The sequence below is a fragment of the Bombina bombina genome, chromosome 7 (assembly GCF_027579735.1).
Source record: "Bombina bombina isolate aBomBom1 chromosome 7, aBomBom1.pri, whole genome shotgun sequence".
NCBI lineage: Eukaryota > Metazoa > Chordata > Amphibia > Anura > Bombinatoridae > Bombina > Bombina bombina.
The window spans coordinates 306,947,929-306,965,534 of record NC_069505.1 but is presented as its reverse complement, the minus strand read 5'-3'; the positions used below and the strand labels follow the sequence as shown (position 1 = coordinate 306,965,534).

Sequence of the window (17,606 nt, the reverse complement as noted above, 5' to 3'; positions counted from 1 at the left end):
CATGTAGTGCTCCAGACCCCTACCTAGGTATCTCTTCAAAAAAGAATATCATGGGAACGAAGCAAATTTAATAATAGAAATAAATTGAAAGCATATTTAAAACTGTATGCTCTGTCTGAATCACAAAATTTAAAATCCCTATAAGCAGGACAGCTTGGAGCTCTGGCTAGCAGCCATGGTTTGTTTTAATTAAGCCACGTGAATTACGTCTTCCTTGTCAGGCATTTCATAGGTTTATCGTGAGACTCATTATCACAAAATATATGCCCCAAAGCAAATCCGTAGTGATGATGACACAAAAAGCATGGGATACAGATTTATTCACTTAAAGGGGTATAATAGTACAGCAAACTGTGGTGTAAATGACCCTTAAACTATCAATATCAAATGATAAAGTGCAATTTAAGCACATAAATAACTGATAATCATCAGGTGATTATATTAGATACAGTTTTATCATAATATATATTTGTGAAATGTAGATAATGACAGATACAGGAGTGCAGCAGATACTGACAGGTACAGGAGTGCAGCAGATACTGACAGATACAGGAGTGCAGCAGATACTGATATATACAGGAGTGCATCAGATACTGACAGATACAGGAGTGCAGCAGATAATGACAGATACAGGAGTGCAGCAGATACTGACAGATATAGGAGTGCAGCAGATACTGATAGATACAGGAGTGCAGCAGATACTGACAGGTACAGGAGTGCAGCAGATACTGACAGGTACAGGAGTGCAGCAGATACTGATATATACAGGAGTGCATCAGATACTGACAGATACAGGAGTGCAGCAGATAATGACAGATACAGGAGTGCAGCAGATACTGACAGATACAGGAGTGCAGCAGACACTGACAGGTACAGGAGTGCAGCAGATACTGACAGATACAGGAGTGCAGCAGATACTGACAGATACAGGAGTGCAGCAGATACTGATATATACAGGAGTGCAGCAGATACTGATATATACAGGAGTGCAGCAGATACTGACAGATACAGGAGTGCAGCAGATACTGACAGATACAGGAGTGCAGCAGATACTGACAGATACAGGAGTGCAGCAGATACTGACAGGTACAGGAGTGCAGCAGATACTGACAGATACAGGAGTGCAGCAGACACTGACAGGTACAGGAGTGCATCAGATACTGACAGATACAGGAGTGCAGTAGATACTGACAGATACAGGAGTGCAGCAGATACTGACAGGTACAGGAGTGCAGCAGATACTGACAGATACAGGAGTGCAGCAGACACTGACAGGTACAGGAGTGCATCAGATACTGACAGATACAGGAGTGCAGCAGATACTGACAGATACAGGAGTGCAGCAGATACTGATAGATACAGGAGTGCAGCAGATAATGACAGATACAGGAGTGCAGCAGATACTGACAGATACAGGAGTGCAGCAGACACTGACAGGTACAGGAGTGCAGCAGATACTGACAGATACAGGAGTGCAGCAGATACTGACAGATACAGGAGTGCAGCAGATACTGATAGATACAGGATTGCAGCAGATAATGACAGATACAGGAGTGCAGCAGACACTGACAGATACAGGAGTGCAGCAGATACTGACAGGTACAGGAGTGCAGCAGACACTGACAGATACAGGAGTGCAGCAGATACTGATATATACAGGAGTGCAGCAGATACTGACAGATACAGGAGTGCAGCAGACACTGACAGGTAAAGGAGTGCATCAGATACTGACAGATACAGGAGTGCAGCAGATACTGACAGATACAGGAGTGCAGCAGATACTGACAGGTACAGGAGTGCATTAGATACTGATATATACAGGAGTGCAGCAGATACTGACAGATACAGGAGTGCAGCAGATACTGATATATACAGAAGTGCAGCAGATACTGACAGATACAGGAGTGCAGCAGATACTGACAGATACAAGAGTGCAGCAGATACTGACAGATACAGGAGTGCAGCAGATACTGATATATACAGCAGTGCAGCAGATACTGACAGATACAGGAGTGCATCAGATACTGACAGATACAGGAGTGCAGTAGATACTGACAGATACAGGAGTGCATCAGATACTGACAGATACAGGAGTGCAGCAGATACTGATAGATACAGGAGTGCAGCAGATACTGACAGATACAGGAGTGCAGCAGATACTGATAGATACAGGAGTGCAGCAGATACTGACAGATACAGGAGTGCAGCAGACACTGACAGATACAGGAGTGCAGCAGATACTGACAGGTACAGGAGTGCAGCAGATACTGACAGATACAGGAGTGCAGCAGATACTGATATATACAGGAGTGTAGCAGATACTGACAGATACAGGAGTGCAGCAGATAATGACAGATACAGGAGTGCAGCAGATACTGACAGATACAGGAGTGCAGCAGATAATGACAGATACAGGAGTGCAGCAGATAATGACAGATACAGGAGTGCAGCAGACACTGACAGATACAGGAGTGCAGCAGATACTGACAGGTACAGGAGTGCAGCAGATACTGACAGATACAGGAGTGCAGCAGATACTGACAGATACAGGAGTGCAGCAGATACTGATAGATACAGGATTGCAGCAGATAATGACAGATACAGGAGTGCAGCAGATACTGACAGATAGAGGAGTGCAGCAGACACTGACAGATACAGGAGTGCAGCAGATACTGACAGGTACAGGAGTGCAGCAGACACTGACAGATACAGGAGTGCAGCAGATACTGATATATACAGGAGTGCAGCAGATACTGACAGATACAGGAGTGCAGCAGACACTGACAGGTAAAGGAGTGCATCAGATACTGACAGATACAGGAGTGCAGCAGATACTGACAGATACAGGAGTGCAGCAGATACTGATATATACAGGAGTGCAGCAGATACTGACAGATACAGGAGTGCAGCAGACACTGACAGGTACAGGAGTGCAGCAGATACTGACAGATACAGGAGTGCAGCAGATACTGACAGGTTCAGGAGTGCAGTAGATACTGACAGATACAGGAGTGCAGCAGATACTGACAGGTACAGGAGTGCAGCAGACACTGACAGATACAGGACTGCAGCAGATACTGACAGATACAGGAGTGCAGCAGATACTGACAGGTACAGGAGTGCAGCAGATACTGACAGGTACAGGAGTGCAGCAGACACTGACAGATACAGGAGTGCAGCAGATACTGATATATACAGCAGTGCATCAGATACTGACAGATACAGGAGTGCATCAGATACTGACAGATACAGGAGTGCAGCAGATACTGACAGATACAGGAGTGCATCAGATACTGATATATACAGGAGTGCAGCAGATACTGACAGATACAGGAGAGCAGACAATACTAACAGATACAGGAGTGCATTAGATACTGATATATACAGGAGTGCAGCAGATACTGACAGATACAAGAGTGCAGCAGATACTGACAGATACAGGAGTGCATCAGATACTGATATATACAGGAGTGCAGCAGATACTGACAGATACAAGAGTGCAGCAGATACTGACAGATACAGGAGTGCATCAGATACTGATATATACAGGAGTGCAGCAGATACTGACAGATACAGGAGTGCAGCAGATACTGACAGATACAGGAGTGCATCAGATACTGATATATACAGGAGTGCAGCAGATACTGACAGATACAGGAGTGCAGCAGATACTGATATATACAGGAGTGCAGCAGATACTGACAGATACAGGAGTGCATCAGATACTGATATATACAGGAGTGCATCAGATACTGACAGATACAGGAGTGCAGCAGATACTGATATATACAGGAGTGCAGCAGATACTGACAGGTACAGGAGTGCAGCAGATACTGACAGGTACAGGAGTGCTGCAGCTACTGACAGATACAGGAGTGCAGCAGATACTGACAGATACAGGAGTGCAGCAGACACTGACAGGTACAGGAGTGCTGCAGCTACTGACAGATACAGGAGTGCAGCAGATACTGATAGATACAGGAGTGCAGCAGACACTGACAGGTACAGGAGTGCATCAGCTACTGACAGATACAGGAGTGCAGCAGATACTGACAGATACAGGAGTGCAGCAGACACTGACAGGTACAGGAGTGCAGCAGATACTGACAGATAAAGGAGTGCAGCATATACTGACAGATACAGGAGTGCAGAAGACACTGACAGCTACAGGAGTGCAGCAGATACTGACAGATACAGGAGTGCAGCAGACACTGACAGACACAGGAGTGCAGCAGATACTGACAGGTACAGGAGTGCAGCAGACACTGACAGATACAGGAGTGCAGCAGATACTGATATATACAGGAGTGCAGCAGATACTGACAGATACAGGAGTGCAGCAGACACTGACAGGTACAGGAGTGCAGCAGATACTGACAGATACAGGAGTGCAGCAGATACTGACAGGTTCAGGAGTGCAGTAGATACTGACAGATACAGGAGTGCAGCAGATACTGACAGGTACAGGAGTGCAGCAGACACTGACAGATACAGGGGTGCAGCAGATACTGACAGATACAGGAGTGCAGCAGATACTGACAGGTACAGGAGTGCAGCAGATACTGACAGGTACAGGAGTGCAGCAGACACTGACAGATACAGGAGTGCAGCAGATACTGATATATACAGCAGTGCATCAGATACTGACAGATACAGGAGTGCATCAGATACTGACAGATACAGGAGTGCAGCAGATACTGACAGATACAGGAGTGCATCAGATACTGATATATACAGGAGTGCAGCAGATACTGACAGATACAGGAGAGCAGACAATACTAACAGATACAGGAGTGCATTAGATACTGATATATACAGGAGTGCAGCAGATACTGACAGATACAAGAGTGCAGCAGATACTGACAGATACAGGAGTGCATCAGATACTGATATATACAGGAGTGCAGCAGATACTGACAGATACAAGAGTGCAGCAGATACTGACAGATACAGGAGTGCATCAGATACTGATATATACAGGAGTGCAGCAGATACTGACAGATACAGGAGTGCAGCAGATACTGACAGATACAGGAGTGCATCAGATACTGATATATACAGGAGTGCAGCAGATACTGACAGATACAGGAGTGCAGCAGATACTGATATATACAGGAGTGCAGCAGATACTGACAGATACAGGAGTGCATCAGATACTGATATATACAGGAGTGCATCAGATACTGACAGATACAGGAGTGCAGCAGATACTGATATATACAGGAGTGCAGCAGATACTGACAGGTACAGGAGTGCAGCAGATACTGACAGGTACAGGAGTGCTGCAGCTACTGACAGATACAGGAGTGCAGCAGATACTGACAGATACAGGAGTGCAGCAGACACTGACAGGTACAGGAGTGCTGCAGCTACTGACAGATACAGGAGTGCAGCAGATACTGATAGATACAGGAGTGCAGCAGACACTGACAGGTACAGGAGTGCATCAGCTACTGACAGATACAGGAGTGCAGCAGATACTGACAGATACAGGAGTGCAGCAGACACTGACAGGTACAGGAGTGCAGCAGATACTGATATATACAGGAGTGCAGCAGATACTGACAGATAAAGGAGTGCAGCATATACTGACAGATACAGGAGTGCAGCAGACACTGACAGCTACAGGAGTGCAGCAGATACTGACAGATACAGGAGTGCAGCAGACACTGACAGACACAGGAGTGCAGCAGATACTGACAGGTACAGGAGTGCAGCAGACACTGACAGATACAGGAGTGCAGCAGATACTGATATATACAGGAGTGCAGCAGATACTGACAGATACAGGAGTGCAGCAGACACTGACAGGTACAGGAGTGCAGCAGATACTGACAGATAGATACAGGAGTGCAGCAGATACTGACAGGTACAGGAGTGCAGTAGATACTGACAGATACAGGAGTGCAGCAGATACTGACAGGTACAGGAGTGCAGCAGACACTGACAGATACAGGAGTGCAGCAGATACTGACAGATACAGGAGTGCAGCAGATACTGACAGGTACAGGAGTGCAGCAGATACTGACAGGTACAGGAGTGCAGCAGACACTGACAGATACAGGAGTGCAGCAGATACTGATATATACAGCAGTGCATCAGATACTGACAGATACAGGAGTGCAGCAGATACTGACAGATACAGGAGTGCAGCTGATACTGATATATACAGGAGTGCATCAGATACTGACAGATACAGGAGTGCAGCAGATACTGACAGATACAGGAGTGCATCAGATACTGATATATACAGGAGTGCAGCAGATACTGACAGATACAGGAGAGCAGAAGATACTAAGAGATACAGGAGTGCATTAGATACTGATATATACAGGAGTGCAGCAGATACTGACAGATACAAGAGTGCACCAGATACTGACAGATACAGGAGTGCATCAGATACTGATATATACAGGAGTGCAGCAGATACTGACAGATACAGGAGTGCAGCAGATACTGACAGATGCAGGAGTGCATCAGATACTGATATATACAGGAGTGCAGCAGATACTGACAGATACAGGAGTGCAGCAGATACTGATATAGACAGGAGTGCAGCAGATACTGACAGATATAGGAGTGCAGCAGATACTGATATATACAGGAGTGCAGCAGATACTGACAGATATAGGAGTGCAGTAGATACTGATATATACAGGAGTGCAGCAGATACTGACAGATACAGGAGTGCAGCAGATACTGACAGGTACAGGAGTGCTGCAGCTACTGACAGATACAGGAGTGCAGCAGATACTGACAGATACAGGAGTGCAGCAGACACTGACAGGTACAGGAGTGCTGCAGCTACTGACAGATACAGGAGTGCAGCAGATACTGATAGATACAGGAGTGCAGCAGACACTGACAGGTACAGGAGTGCATCAGCTACTGACAGATACAGGAGTGCAGCAGATACTGACAGATACAGGAGTGCAGCAGACACTGACAGGTACAGGAGTGCAGCTGATACTGATATATACAGGAGTGCAGCAGATACTGACAGATAAAGGAGTGCAGCATATACTGACAGATACAGGAGTGCAGCAGACACTGACAGGTACAGGAGTGCAGCAGATACTGACAGATACAGGAGTGCAGCAGACACTGACAGATACAGGAGTGCAGCAGATACTGACAGGTACAGGAGTGCAGCAGACACTGACAGATACAGTAGTGCAGCAGATACTGATATATACAGGAGTGCAGCAGATACTGACAGATACAGGAGTGCAGCAGACACTGACAGGTACAGGAGTGCAGCAGATACTGACAGATACAGGAGTGCAGCAGATACTGACAGATACAGGAGTGCAGCAGACACTGACAGGTACAGGAGTGCAGTAGATACTGACAGATACAGGAGTGCAGCAGACACTGACAGATACAGGAGTGCAGCAGATACTGACAGATACAGGAGTGCAGCAGATACTGACAGGTACAGGAGTGCAGCAGATACTGACAGGTACAGGAGTGCAGCAGACACTGACAGATACAGGAGTGCAGCAGATACTAATATATACAGCAGTGCATCAGATACTGACAGATACAGGAGTGCAGCAGATACTGACAGATACAGGAGTGCAGCAGATACTGATATATACAGGAGTGCATCAGATACTGACAGATACAGGAGTGCAGCAGATACTGACAGATACAGGAGTGCAGCAGATATTGATATATACAGGAGTGCAGCAGATACTGACAGATACAGGAGAGCAGAAGATACTAACAGATACAGGAGTGCATTAGATACTGATATATACAGGAGTGCAGCAGATACTGACAGATACAAGAGTGCAGCAGATACTGACAGATACAGGAGTGCATCAGATACTGATATATACAGGAGTGCAGCAGATACTGACAGATACAGGAGTGCAGCAGATACTGACAGATACAGGAGTGCATCAGATACTGATATATACAGGAGTGCAGCAGATACTGACAGATACAGGAGTGCAGCAGATACTGATATATACAGGAGTGCAGCAGATACTGACAGATACAGGAGTGCATCAGATACTGATATATACAGGAGTGCATCAGATACTGACAGATACAGGAGTGCAGCAGATACTGATATATACAGGAGTGCAGCAGATACTGACAGGTACAGGAGTGCAGCAGATACTGACAGGTACAGGAGTGCTGCAGCTAATGACAGATACAGGAGTGCAGCAGATACTGACAGATACAGGAGTGCAGCAGACACTGACAGGTACAGGAGTGCTGCAGCTACTGACAGATACAGGAGTGCAGCAGATACTGATAGATACAGGAGTGCAGCAGACACTGACAGGTACAGGAGTGCATCAGCTACTGACAGATACAGGAGTGCAGCAGATACTGACAGATACAGGAGTGCAGCAGACACTGACAGGTACAGGAGTGCAGCAGATACTGATATATACAGGAGTGCAGCAGATACTGACAGATAAAGGAGTGCAGCATATACTGACAGATACAGGAGTGCAGCAGACACTGACAGGTACAGGAGTGCAGCAGATACTGACAGATACAGGAGTGCAGCAGATACTGATATATACAGGAGTGCAGCAGATACTGACAGGTACAGGAGTGCTGCAGTTACTGACAGATACAGGAGTGCAGCAGATACTGACAGATCCAGGAGTGCAGCAGACACTGACAGGTACAGGAGCGCAGCAGATACTGTTATATACAGGAGTGTAGCAGATTCTGACAGATACATTAGTGCAGCAGATACTGACAGATACAGGAGTGCAGCAGACACTGACAGGTACAGGAGTGCAGCAGATACTGATATATACAGGAGTGCATCAGATACTGACAGATACAGGAGTGCATCAGATACTGACAGATACAGGAGTGCAGCAGGTACTGACAGATACAGGAGTGCAGCAGATACTGACAGGTACAGGAGTGCAGCAGATACTGACAGGTACAGGAGTGCAGCAGACACTGACAGATACAGGAGTGCAGCAGATACTGACAGATACAGGAGTGTAGCAGATACTGAAAGATACAGGAGTGCAGCAGATACTGACAGGTACAGGAGTGCAGTAGATACTGACAGATACAGGAGTGCAGCAGATACTGACAGATACAGCAGTGCAGCAGATACTGACAGATACAGGAGTGCAGCAGCTACTGACAGATACAGCAGTGCAGCAGATACTGATAGATACCGCAGTGCAGCAGACACTGACAGGTACAGGAGTGCATCAGATACTGACAGATACAGGGTGCAGCAGATACTGATAGATAAAGGAGTGCAGCAGATACTGACGGGTACAAGAGTGCAGCAGATACTGACTGGTACAGGAGTGGAGTAGATACTGACAGGTACAGGAGTGCAGCAGACACTGACAGGTACCGGAGTTCAGCAGAGAAGTGCAGCAGACACTGATAGGTACGGGGGGGGGGGGGATATGGGCTGCTGAAACTGATACTTTTACAATGTTACATTCAAATGCAGTTTAGAAATCAGTTCATTGTGCTGTTCTGTGACTTCTGGCTGACACACAGACATGAATATGAATGTGCGGAAACCAGTTACTGTAAATTAGTGAATAGAGTGCCAATTTTTGATTGGGTAGCTTTTGTTTTTTATTTACTTGAGTGTGCGCTTGGCCTTTTACATACACTAGCTATTGTGCCAGGGTAAATCTATAACTGCTGTGCAGACGTGCCCAGGCATACCCATGGCACAGATATAAGGAGGGGCTCAAGAGGCTTGATTCCACAATCCATTAACAGAACTCTGCAGCCTCTCCAGTCTATTCAGTCTCAGCTGTTCTATGCTGAGCACCAATATCACTGCTAACGTTTGGGTGTTCTGTTTGTCATCTGTTCCTGTTGCATATGCCACAGCTTTAGTCAAGTCTGCTAAAAATTACAGTTTTATTGTAAGTAAGCAGTGGGGTTGTATGAGCTACTGAATCAATTGTTTGATTATCCAAATAAAGACTAATTTCAAATTTATATATAGAAATGGCATCAAAGAAGCGTGAGACACAGGTCTTTGTGATGAAAGGAAATTCCTTTTGTAGCTGTTCGTTGAAAGTACAGACCCTGATGTGAGCTGCAACACATACATATAATCTCCCTCACACACATACACACACATGTACATATAATCTCCCTCACACACATACACACACATGTACATATAATCTCACTCACATACATACACACACATGTACATATAATCTCACTCACATACATACACACACATGTACATATAATCTCACTCACACACATACACACACATGTACATATAATCTCACTCACATACATACACACACATGTACATATAATCTCACTCACACACATGTACATATTATCTCACTTACATACATGCACCCACATGTACATATAATCTCACTCACATACATACACACGCATGTACATATTATCTCACTCACATACATACACACACATGTACATATTATCTCACTCACATACATACACACACATGTACATATTATCTCACTCACATACATACACACATGTACATATAATCTCACTCACATACATGCACCCACATGTACATATAATCTCACTCACATACATACACACATGTACATATTATCTCACTCACATACATACACACACATGTACATATAATCTCACTCACATACATGCACCCACATGTACATATAATCTCACTCACATACACATGTACATATTATCTCACTTACATACATGCACCCACATGTACATATAATCTCACTCACATACACATGTACATATTATCTCACTCACATACGTACACACATGTACATATAATCTCACTCACATACATGCACCCACATCTACATATAATCTCACTCACATACACATGTACATATAATTTCACTCACATACATACACACATGCACCCAAATGTACATATAATCTCACTCACATGCATGCACCCACATGTACATATAATTTCGCTCACATACACATGTACATATAATCTCACTCACATACATACACACACACATGTACATATAATCTCACACACACACATACACACACATATACATATAATCCCCCCTTTTTCATCTTCAATTAAACTTATCAATTTTCTTGCATTTTTTAAACTTGCAACATATATTGTTTGGGAAATAGATTCCTTTGTATTCTACTTGCGGAATTATGTATATTCTTGAATGAGCATAAATATGTTACATTTACATTTTCATTAACCTAGGATAATTTGTTATATTGTTTAATTTTGTCCTCCCTGCACCCATGTATGTAATCTCAGCTGTTATTGATGATTACAATTTCTTGAGCAACCAATAGGGTTCAAGTACTGCTTTTAAATGTTGGCGGTTTTCTGTATAGAATCACTGTCTAAGATTAAGGCCATGGGCCGAAACATGTCAGACCATTCTATTGAATCCTGTTAAAGATTTTAATTTGACCATTAAAGTTTGGAACTTTTAATTTAAGACGCCTGGCTACTCGCTTACTTTATTTGCGTATAATCTCACTCATACATACACACACACGTACATATAATCTCAGTCACATACATACACACACACATGTACATATAATCTCACTCATACATACACACAAACATATAATCTCACTCACAAACACACACATGTACATATAATCTCACTCACACATGTACATATAATCTCACTCACACACATACACACACATGTACATATAATCTCACATACATACACATGTACTTATAATCTCAGTCACACACATACATATGTATATATAATCTCATTTACATATATACACATACATGTACATATAATCTCACTCACACACATGTACATATAATCTCACTCACACATGTACATATAATCTCACTCACACACATACATACACATGTACATATAATCTCACATACATACATACACATGTACATAAAATCTCACTCACATATATACACACATGTATATATAATCTCACTCACATATATACACACATGTACATATAATCTCACTCACACACATGTACATATAATCTCACTCACACACATGTATATATAATCTCACTCACACACATACACACACATGTACATATAATCTCACATTCATACACATGTACATATAATCTCAGTCACACACATACATATGTACATATAATCTCATTTATATATACTGTATACACACACATGTACATATAATATCACTCACACACATGTAAATTTAATCTCACTCACACACATACATACACATGTACATATAATCTCACATACATACATACAATCTCACTCACATATATACACAACACACATGTACATATAATCTCACTCACATATATACACACACACATGTACATATAATCTCACTCACACACATTTACATATAATCCCACTCACACACATACATACACATGTACATATAATCTCACATACATACATACACATGTGCATATAATCTCACTCACATATATACACACACATGTACATATAATCTCACTCACACACATGTACATATAATCTCACTCACACACATGTAAATATAATCTCACTCACACACATACACACATATACATATAATCTCACTCACACACATGTACATACAGGGAGTGCAGAATTATTAGGCAAGTTGTATTTTTGAGGATTAATTTTATTATTGAACAACAACCATGTTCTCAATGAACCCAAAAAACTCTTTAATATCTAAGCTGAATAGTTTTGGAAGTAGTTTTTAGTTTATTTTTAGTTATAGCTATTTTAGGGGGATATCTGTGTGTGCAGGTGACTATTACTGTGCATAATTATTAGGCAACTTAACAAAAAAACAAATATATACCCATTTCAATTATTTATTTTTACCAGTGAAACCAATATAACATCTCAACATTCACAAATATACATTTCTGACATTCAAAACAAAACAAAAACAAATCAGTGACCAATATAGCCACCTTTCTTTGCAAGGACACTCAAAAGCCTGCCATCCATGGATTCTGTCAGTGTTTTGATCTGTTCACCATCAACATTGCGTGCAGCAGCAACCACAGCCTCCCAGACACTGTTCAGAGAGGTGTACTGTTTTCCCTCCTTGTAAATCTCACATTTGATGATGGACCACAGGTTCTCAATGGGGTTCAGATCAGGTGAACAAGGAGGCCATGTCATTAGATTTTCTTCTTTTATACCCTTTCTTGCCAGCCACGCTGTGGAGTACTTGGACGCGTGTGATGGAACATTGTCCGGCATGAAAATCATGTTTTTCTTGAAGGATGCAGACTTCTTCCTGTACCACTGCTTGAAGAAGGTGTCTTCCAGAAACTGGCAGTAGGACTGGGAGTTGAGCTTGACTCCATCCTCAACCCGAAAAGGCCCCACAAGCTCATCTTTGATGATACCAGCCCAAACCAGTACTCCACCTCCACCTTGCTGGCGTCTGAGTCGGACTGGAGCTCTCTGCCCTTTACCAATCCAGCCACGGGCCCATCCATCTGGCCCATCAAGACTCACTCTCATTTCATCAGTCCATAAAACCTTAGAAAAATCAGTCTTGAGATATTTCTTGGCCCAGTCTTGACGTTTCAGCTTGTGTGTCTTGTTCAGTGGTGGTCGTCTTTCAGCCTTTCTTACCATGGCCATGTCTCTGAGTATTGCACACCTTGTGCTTTTGGGCACTCCAGTGATGTTGCAGCTCTGAAATATGGCCAAACTGGTGGCAAGTGGCATCTTGGCAGCTGCACGCTTGACTTTTCTCAGTTCATGGGCAGTTATTTTGCACCTTGGTTTTTCCACACGCTTCTTGCGACCCTGTTGACTATTTTGAATGAAACGCTTGATTGTTCGATGATCACGCTTTAGAAGCTTTGCAATTTTAAGAGTGCTGCATCCCTCTGCAAGATATCTCACTATTTTTGACTTTTCTGAGCCTGTCAAGTCCTTCTTTTGACCCATTTTGCCAAAGGAAAGGAAGTTGCCTAATAATTATGCACACCTGATATAGGGTGTTGATGTCATTAGACCACACCCCTTCTCATTACAGAGATGCACATCACCTAATATGCTTAATTGGTAGTAGGCTTTCGAGCCTATACAGCTTGGAGTAAGACAACATGCATAAAGAGGATGATGTGGTCAAAATACTCATTTGCCTAATAATTCTGCACTCCCTGTATAATCTCACTCACACACATGTACATATAATCTCACTCACACACATGTACATATAATCTTACTCACACACATACACATTTACACATGTACATATAATCTTACTCACACACATACGCATTTACACATGTACATGTGATCTCACACACATACATATGCAGTTACACATGTACATATAATCTCACACACAAACATACACACTTCCACATGTACAAATAATCTGACTCACTCACACACAATTTCACATGTACATATAATCTCACTCACACATACATACACACTTATGCATGTACATATTATAATCTCATCTCACACTTACACATGTACATATAGTCTCACTCACACACATACACACACTTTCACATGTACATATAATCTCATCACACACTTACACATGTACATATAGGGGCATATTTATCAAGCTCCGAATGGAGCTTGATGCCCCGTGTTTATGGCGAGCCTGCAGGATCGCCAGAAACAGCAGTTATGAAGCAGCGGTCACAAAGACCACTGCTCCATAACCTGTCCGCCTGCTCTGAGCAGGCGGACAGACATCGCCGGAAATCAACCCGATCGAGTACGATCGGGTTGATTGACACCGCCCTGCTGGCGGCGGTTTGGCCGCGAGTCTGCAGGGGGCGGCGTTGCACCAGCAGCTCTTGTGAGCTGCTGGTGCAATGCTGAATACGGCAAACGTATTGCTCGCCGTATTCAGCGAGGTCTGTCGGACCTGATCCGCACTGTTGAATAAGGTCCGACAGACCTTTATAAATATTGGCCATAGTCTCACTCACACACATACACATGCTTTCACATGTACATATAATCTCACTCATACACACTTACACATATAATCTCACTCACACATAGGCACTTATAAATGTACATATAATCTCACTCACACATACATATGTACTTACTTCTCTCTTCTTTCTGTGTTATCGATTGGGTCTATTTACTAAATATTAAAGATTAATGTCAGCTTTAGTGAATCAGTTCCATAGAAGTTAGAGAACTGTAGAGGCATAGATAACCATTGGTGAATCTACCATAGTAAATTCTCATGTATTCCAAGTTCCAACCCCATGTGACTCAATGATTTTTTTCCCTTCATCTCCTGCAGGTATCACCATGTCCAGCAAGGAAAAGCTGCAATATCTAAAGGACTTTCACAAAGACATCCTAAAACCATCTCCTGGGAAAAGCCCAGGAACTCGGCCAGAGGATGAAGCTGATGGGAAACCTCCTCAACGTGAGAAGTGGGCCAGTAAGCTTGACTTTGTGCTCTCAGTTGCTGGAGGATTTATTGGTCTTGGGAATGTATGGAGGTTCCCGTACCTCTGCTACAAAAATGGTGGAGGTCAGCATCTGTAAATAAAAAGATACGTAATCTGTGCCCCTGCCACAACCCTTTGAGCCCAATGTATAACTTAAAGATAGTTTTATTAGTTGAGAAGCCAAATATGCCAGTAGTATAGAAACAATCTTCACATAGCCCTGATAAAACTGTAGTTTCTCATATCCAGCACTATTGACCCAAGCATGCCTCATGTCCAGCCCTAGTGACCTAAGAATGTCTCGTATCCAACCCTAATAACCAAGTAATGTCTCATATTCAACCCATGTGACCCAATAATGTCTCATGTCCAACTCTAGTGTCCCAAAAATGTCTTATATCCAGCCCTAGTGACCCAGCTATGTCTCATATCCAACCCTAGTGAGCCAACAATGTCTCATATCCTACCCTAATGGTCCAAAAATGTCTCATATCCTACCCTAGTGACCCAACAATTTGTAATATCAAACCCTAGTGACCCAACAATGTCTCATATCCTACCCTATTGACACAACAATGTCTCATATCCAACCCTAGTGACCCAAGCATGTCTCATGTCCAGCCCTAGTGACCAATAAATGTCTTGTATCCAACCCTAGTAACCCAATAATGTCACATATCTAACCCTAGTGACCCAGCAATGTCTCATATCCAACCCTAGTGACCCAACAATGTCTCATATCCTATCATAGTGGCCCAAAAATGTCTCATATATACACTAAATGATAACATTATTCATATAAATATTAATAAAAAAAAGTTTTTATAAGGGTTTAAAGGCATATGGTATCTGGCAAGGTGTGGTAATGGAAAGGGCTATATTGTGTGTGTATATATATATGTTTTTAAAAAATGCGGATGGAAAATCTGCTAATTACATTCGTTGTGTTGAAAAAGGTAGATCTTCATTAAAGAGTATCAACTTTTTTTAAAAAATAACAGTATATATGGTGCAGACCCATTAAATAATTATAATGTACAATAAAGAAGATTGAGATGCTTTAAAATAAAAGTCACCTATTAAAGATTGGGAATTCAGCACTCTTTTAAATGAAATAGTCAACACGTGTTGACTATTTAATTTAAAAGAGTGCTGAATTCCCAGTCTTTAATAGGTGACTTTTATTTTAAAGCACCTCAATCTTCTGTATTGTACATTTTATATATATATATATATATATATATATATATATATATATATATATATATATATATATATATATATATATAATACCGTCCATACCACACAGGTTATACCCTCCAGAGGTCGTCTGCCTGGGTGCTATGATGCCTTAAATATTTCCTGTACAAATGACAGCACTCTCAGGTCTTTTTTCAAAATGAGATCAACAAAATTCTCTTTTTTAATGGAACGTTTTCGAGGAGCTTGTCCCCATCATCAGCATTACATTCATGTGTAACAAAACATATATTTATACAAACAAACCAATTAATCAAATCTTAACAACCTGTGTCTCCCTTGGTGTCCCAGAAAACCGCCAACCACTCGTGTTTGGAACGCACTATGCGTTCCAGTGCTTTGTAACCGGAAATACCTCGTGTCATGTGACTTCCGGTTTCGTATATTCACAATATACCTTATCCGTGCAACATTTACATATTTCAAACTGATACTCTTGAATACTTTTGCTTACTATATGCCTATTGTACTCACATAGACATTATATTGCCTTATTTTGCTTGTGATCTTGTGATACACTGACTTATCACCTCTGCAGCGTAGTCTAATCACTCTCACATTAGTGTGCTGATTTATGCAAACTTTATATTTTTGCATTCCACTTTCTCTGTGTAGTCTATATGATGTGTCCGTGTTATTGTGTGGGTATTAACATTTATGTGTGTATTTGCAATAACTTGTGTTGACTGTGCCCTTTGTGTTTATCTCGGTTACCTTGGTTACCCAGTAGTGCTGGCTATGCGTTCTCTATGTGTCTTGCAATCTTTATATAGCCATATTCCCATTAGTTCCTTTATTACACTTAGACTTAGAGGTCTATTGGTTGCCCCACTGTAATCTAATATGCATGTGTATTTGCTCTTCCCCTAGGTGAACGTATTGCGTTACTCAGCCCCTCTTTTCTTAGACCCTTGTGTCTTAGAAGGTGTCTGCTTAGAGGCTATTGATCTAATAGTGCCTATAGGCACCTTACATTTTTTACACAT

General features: G+C 42.4%; 1 protein-coding gene across 1 annotated transcript in view; it reads left to right on the top strand.

Moving 5' to 3' along the window:
• The window catches only part of SLC6A6 (solute carrier family 6 member 6), a 168,379-nt gene that overhangs the window by 72,442 nt on the left and 78,331 nt on the right, over window positions 1–17,606 (top strand). Inside the window, exon 2 of the mRNA XM_053720918.1 lies at window positions 15,207–15,443. Within this exon, the coding sequence (XP_053576893.1) occupies window positions 15,215–15,443 (229 nt within the window). The 5' untranslated portion in view covers window positions 15,207–15,214. The remainder of the gene's footprint in view (window positions 1–15,206; window positions 15,444–17,606) is intronic.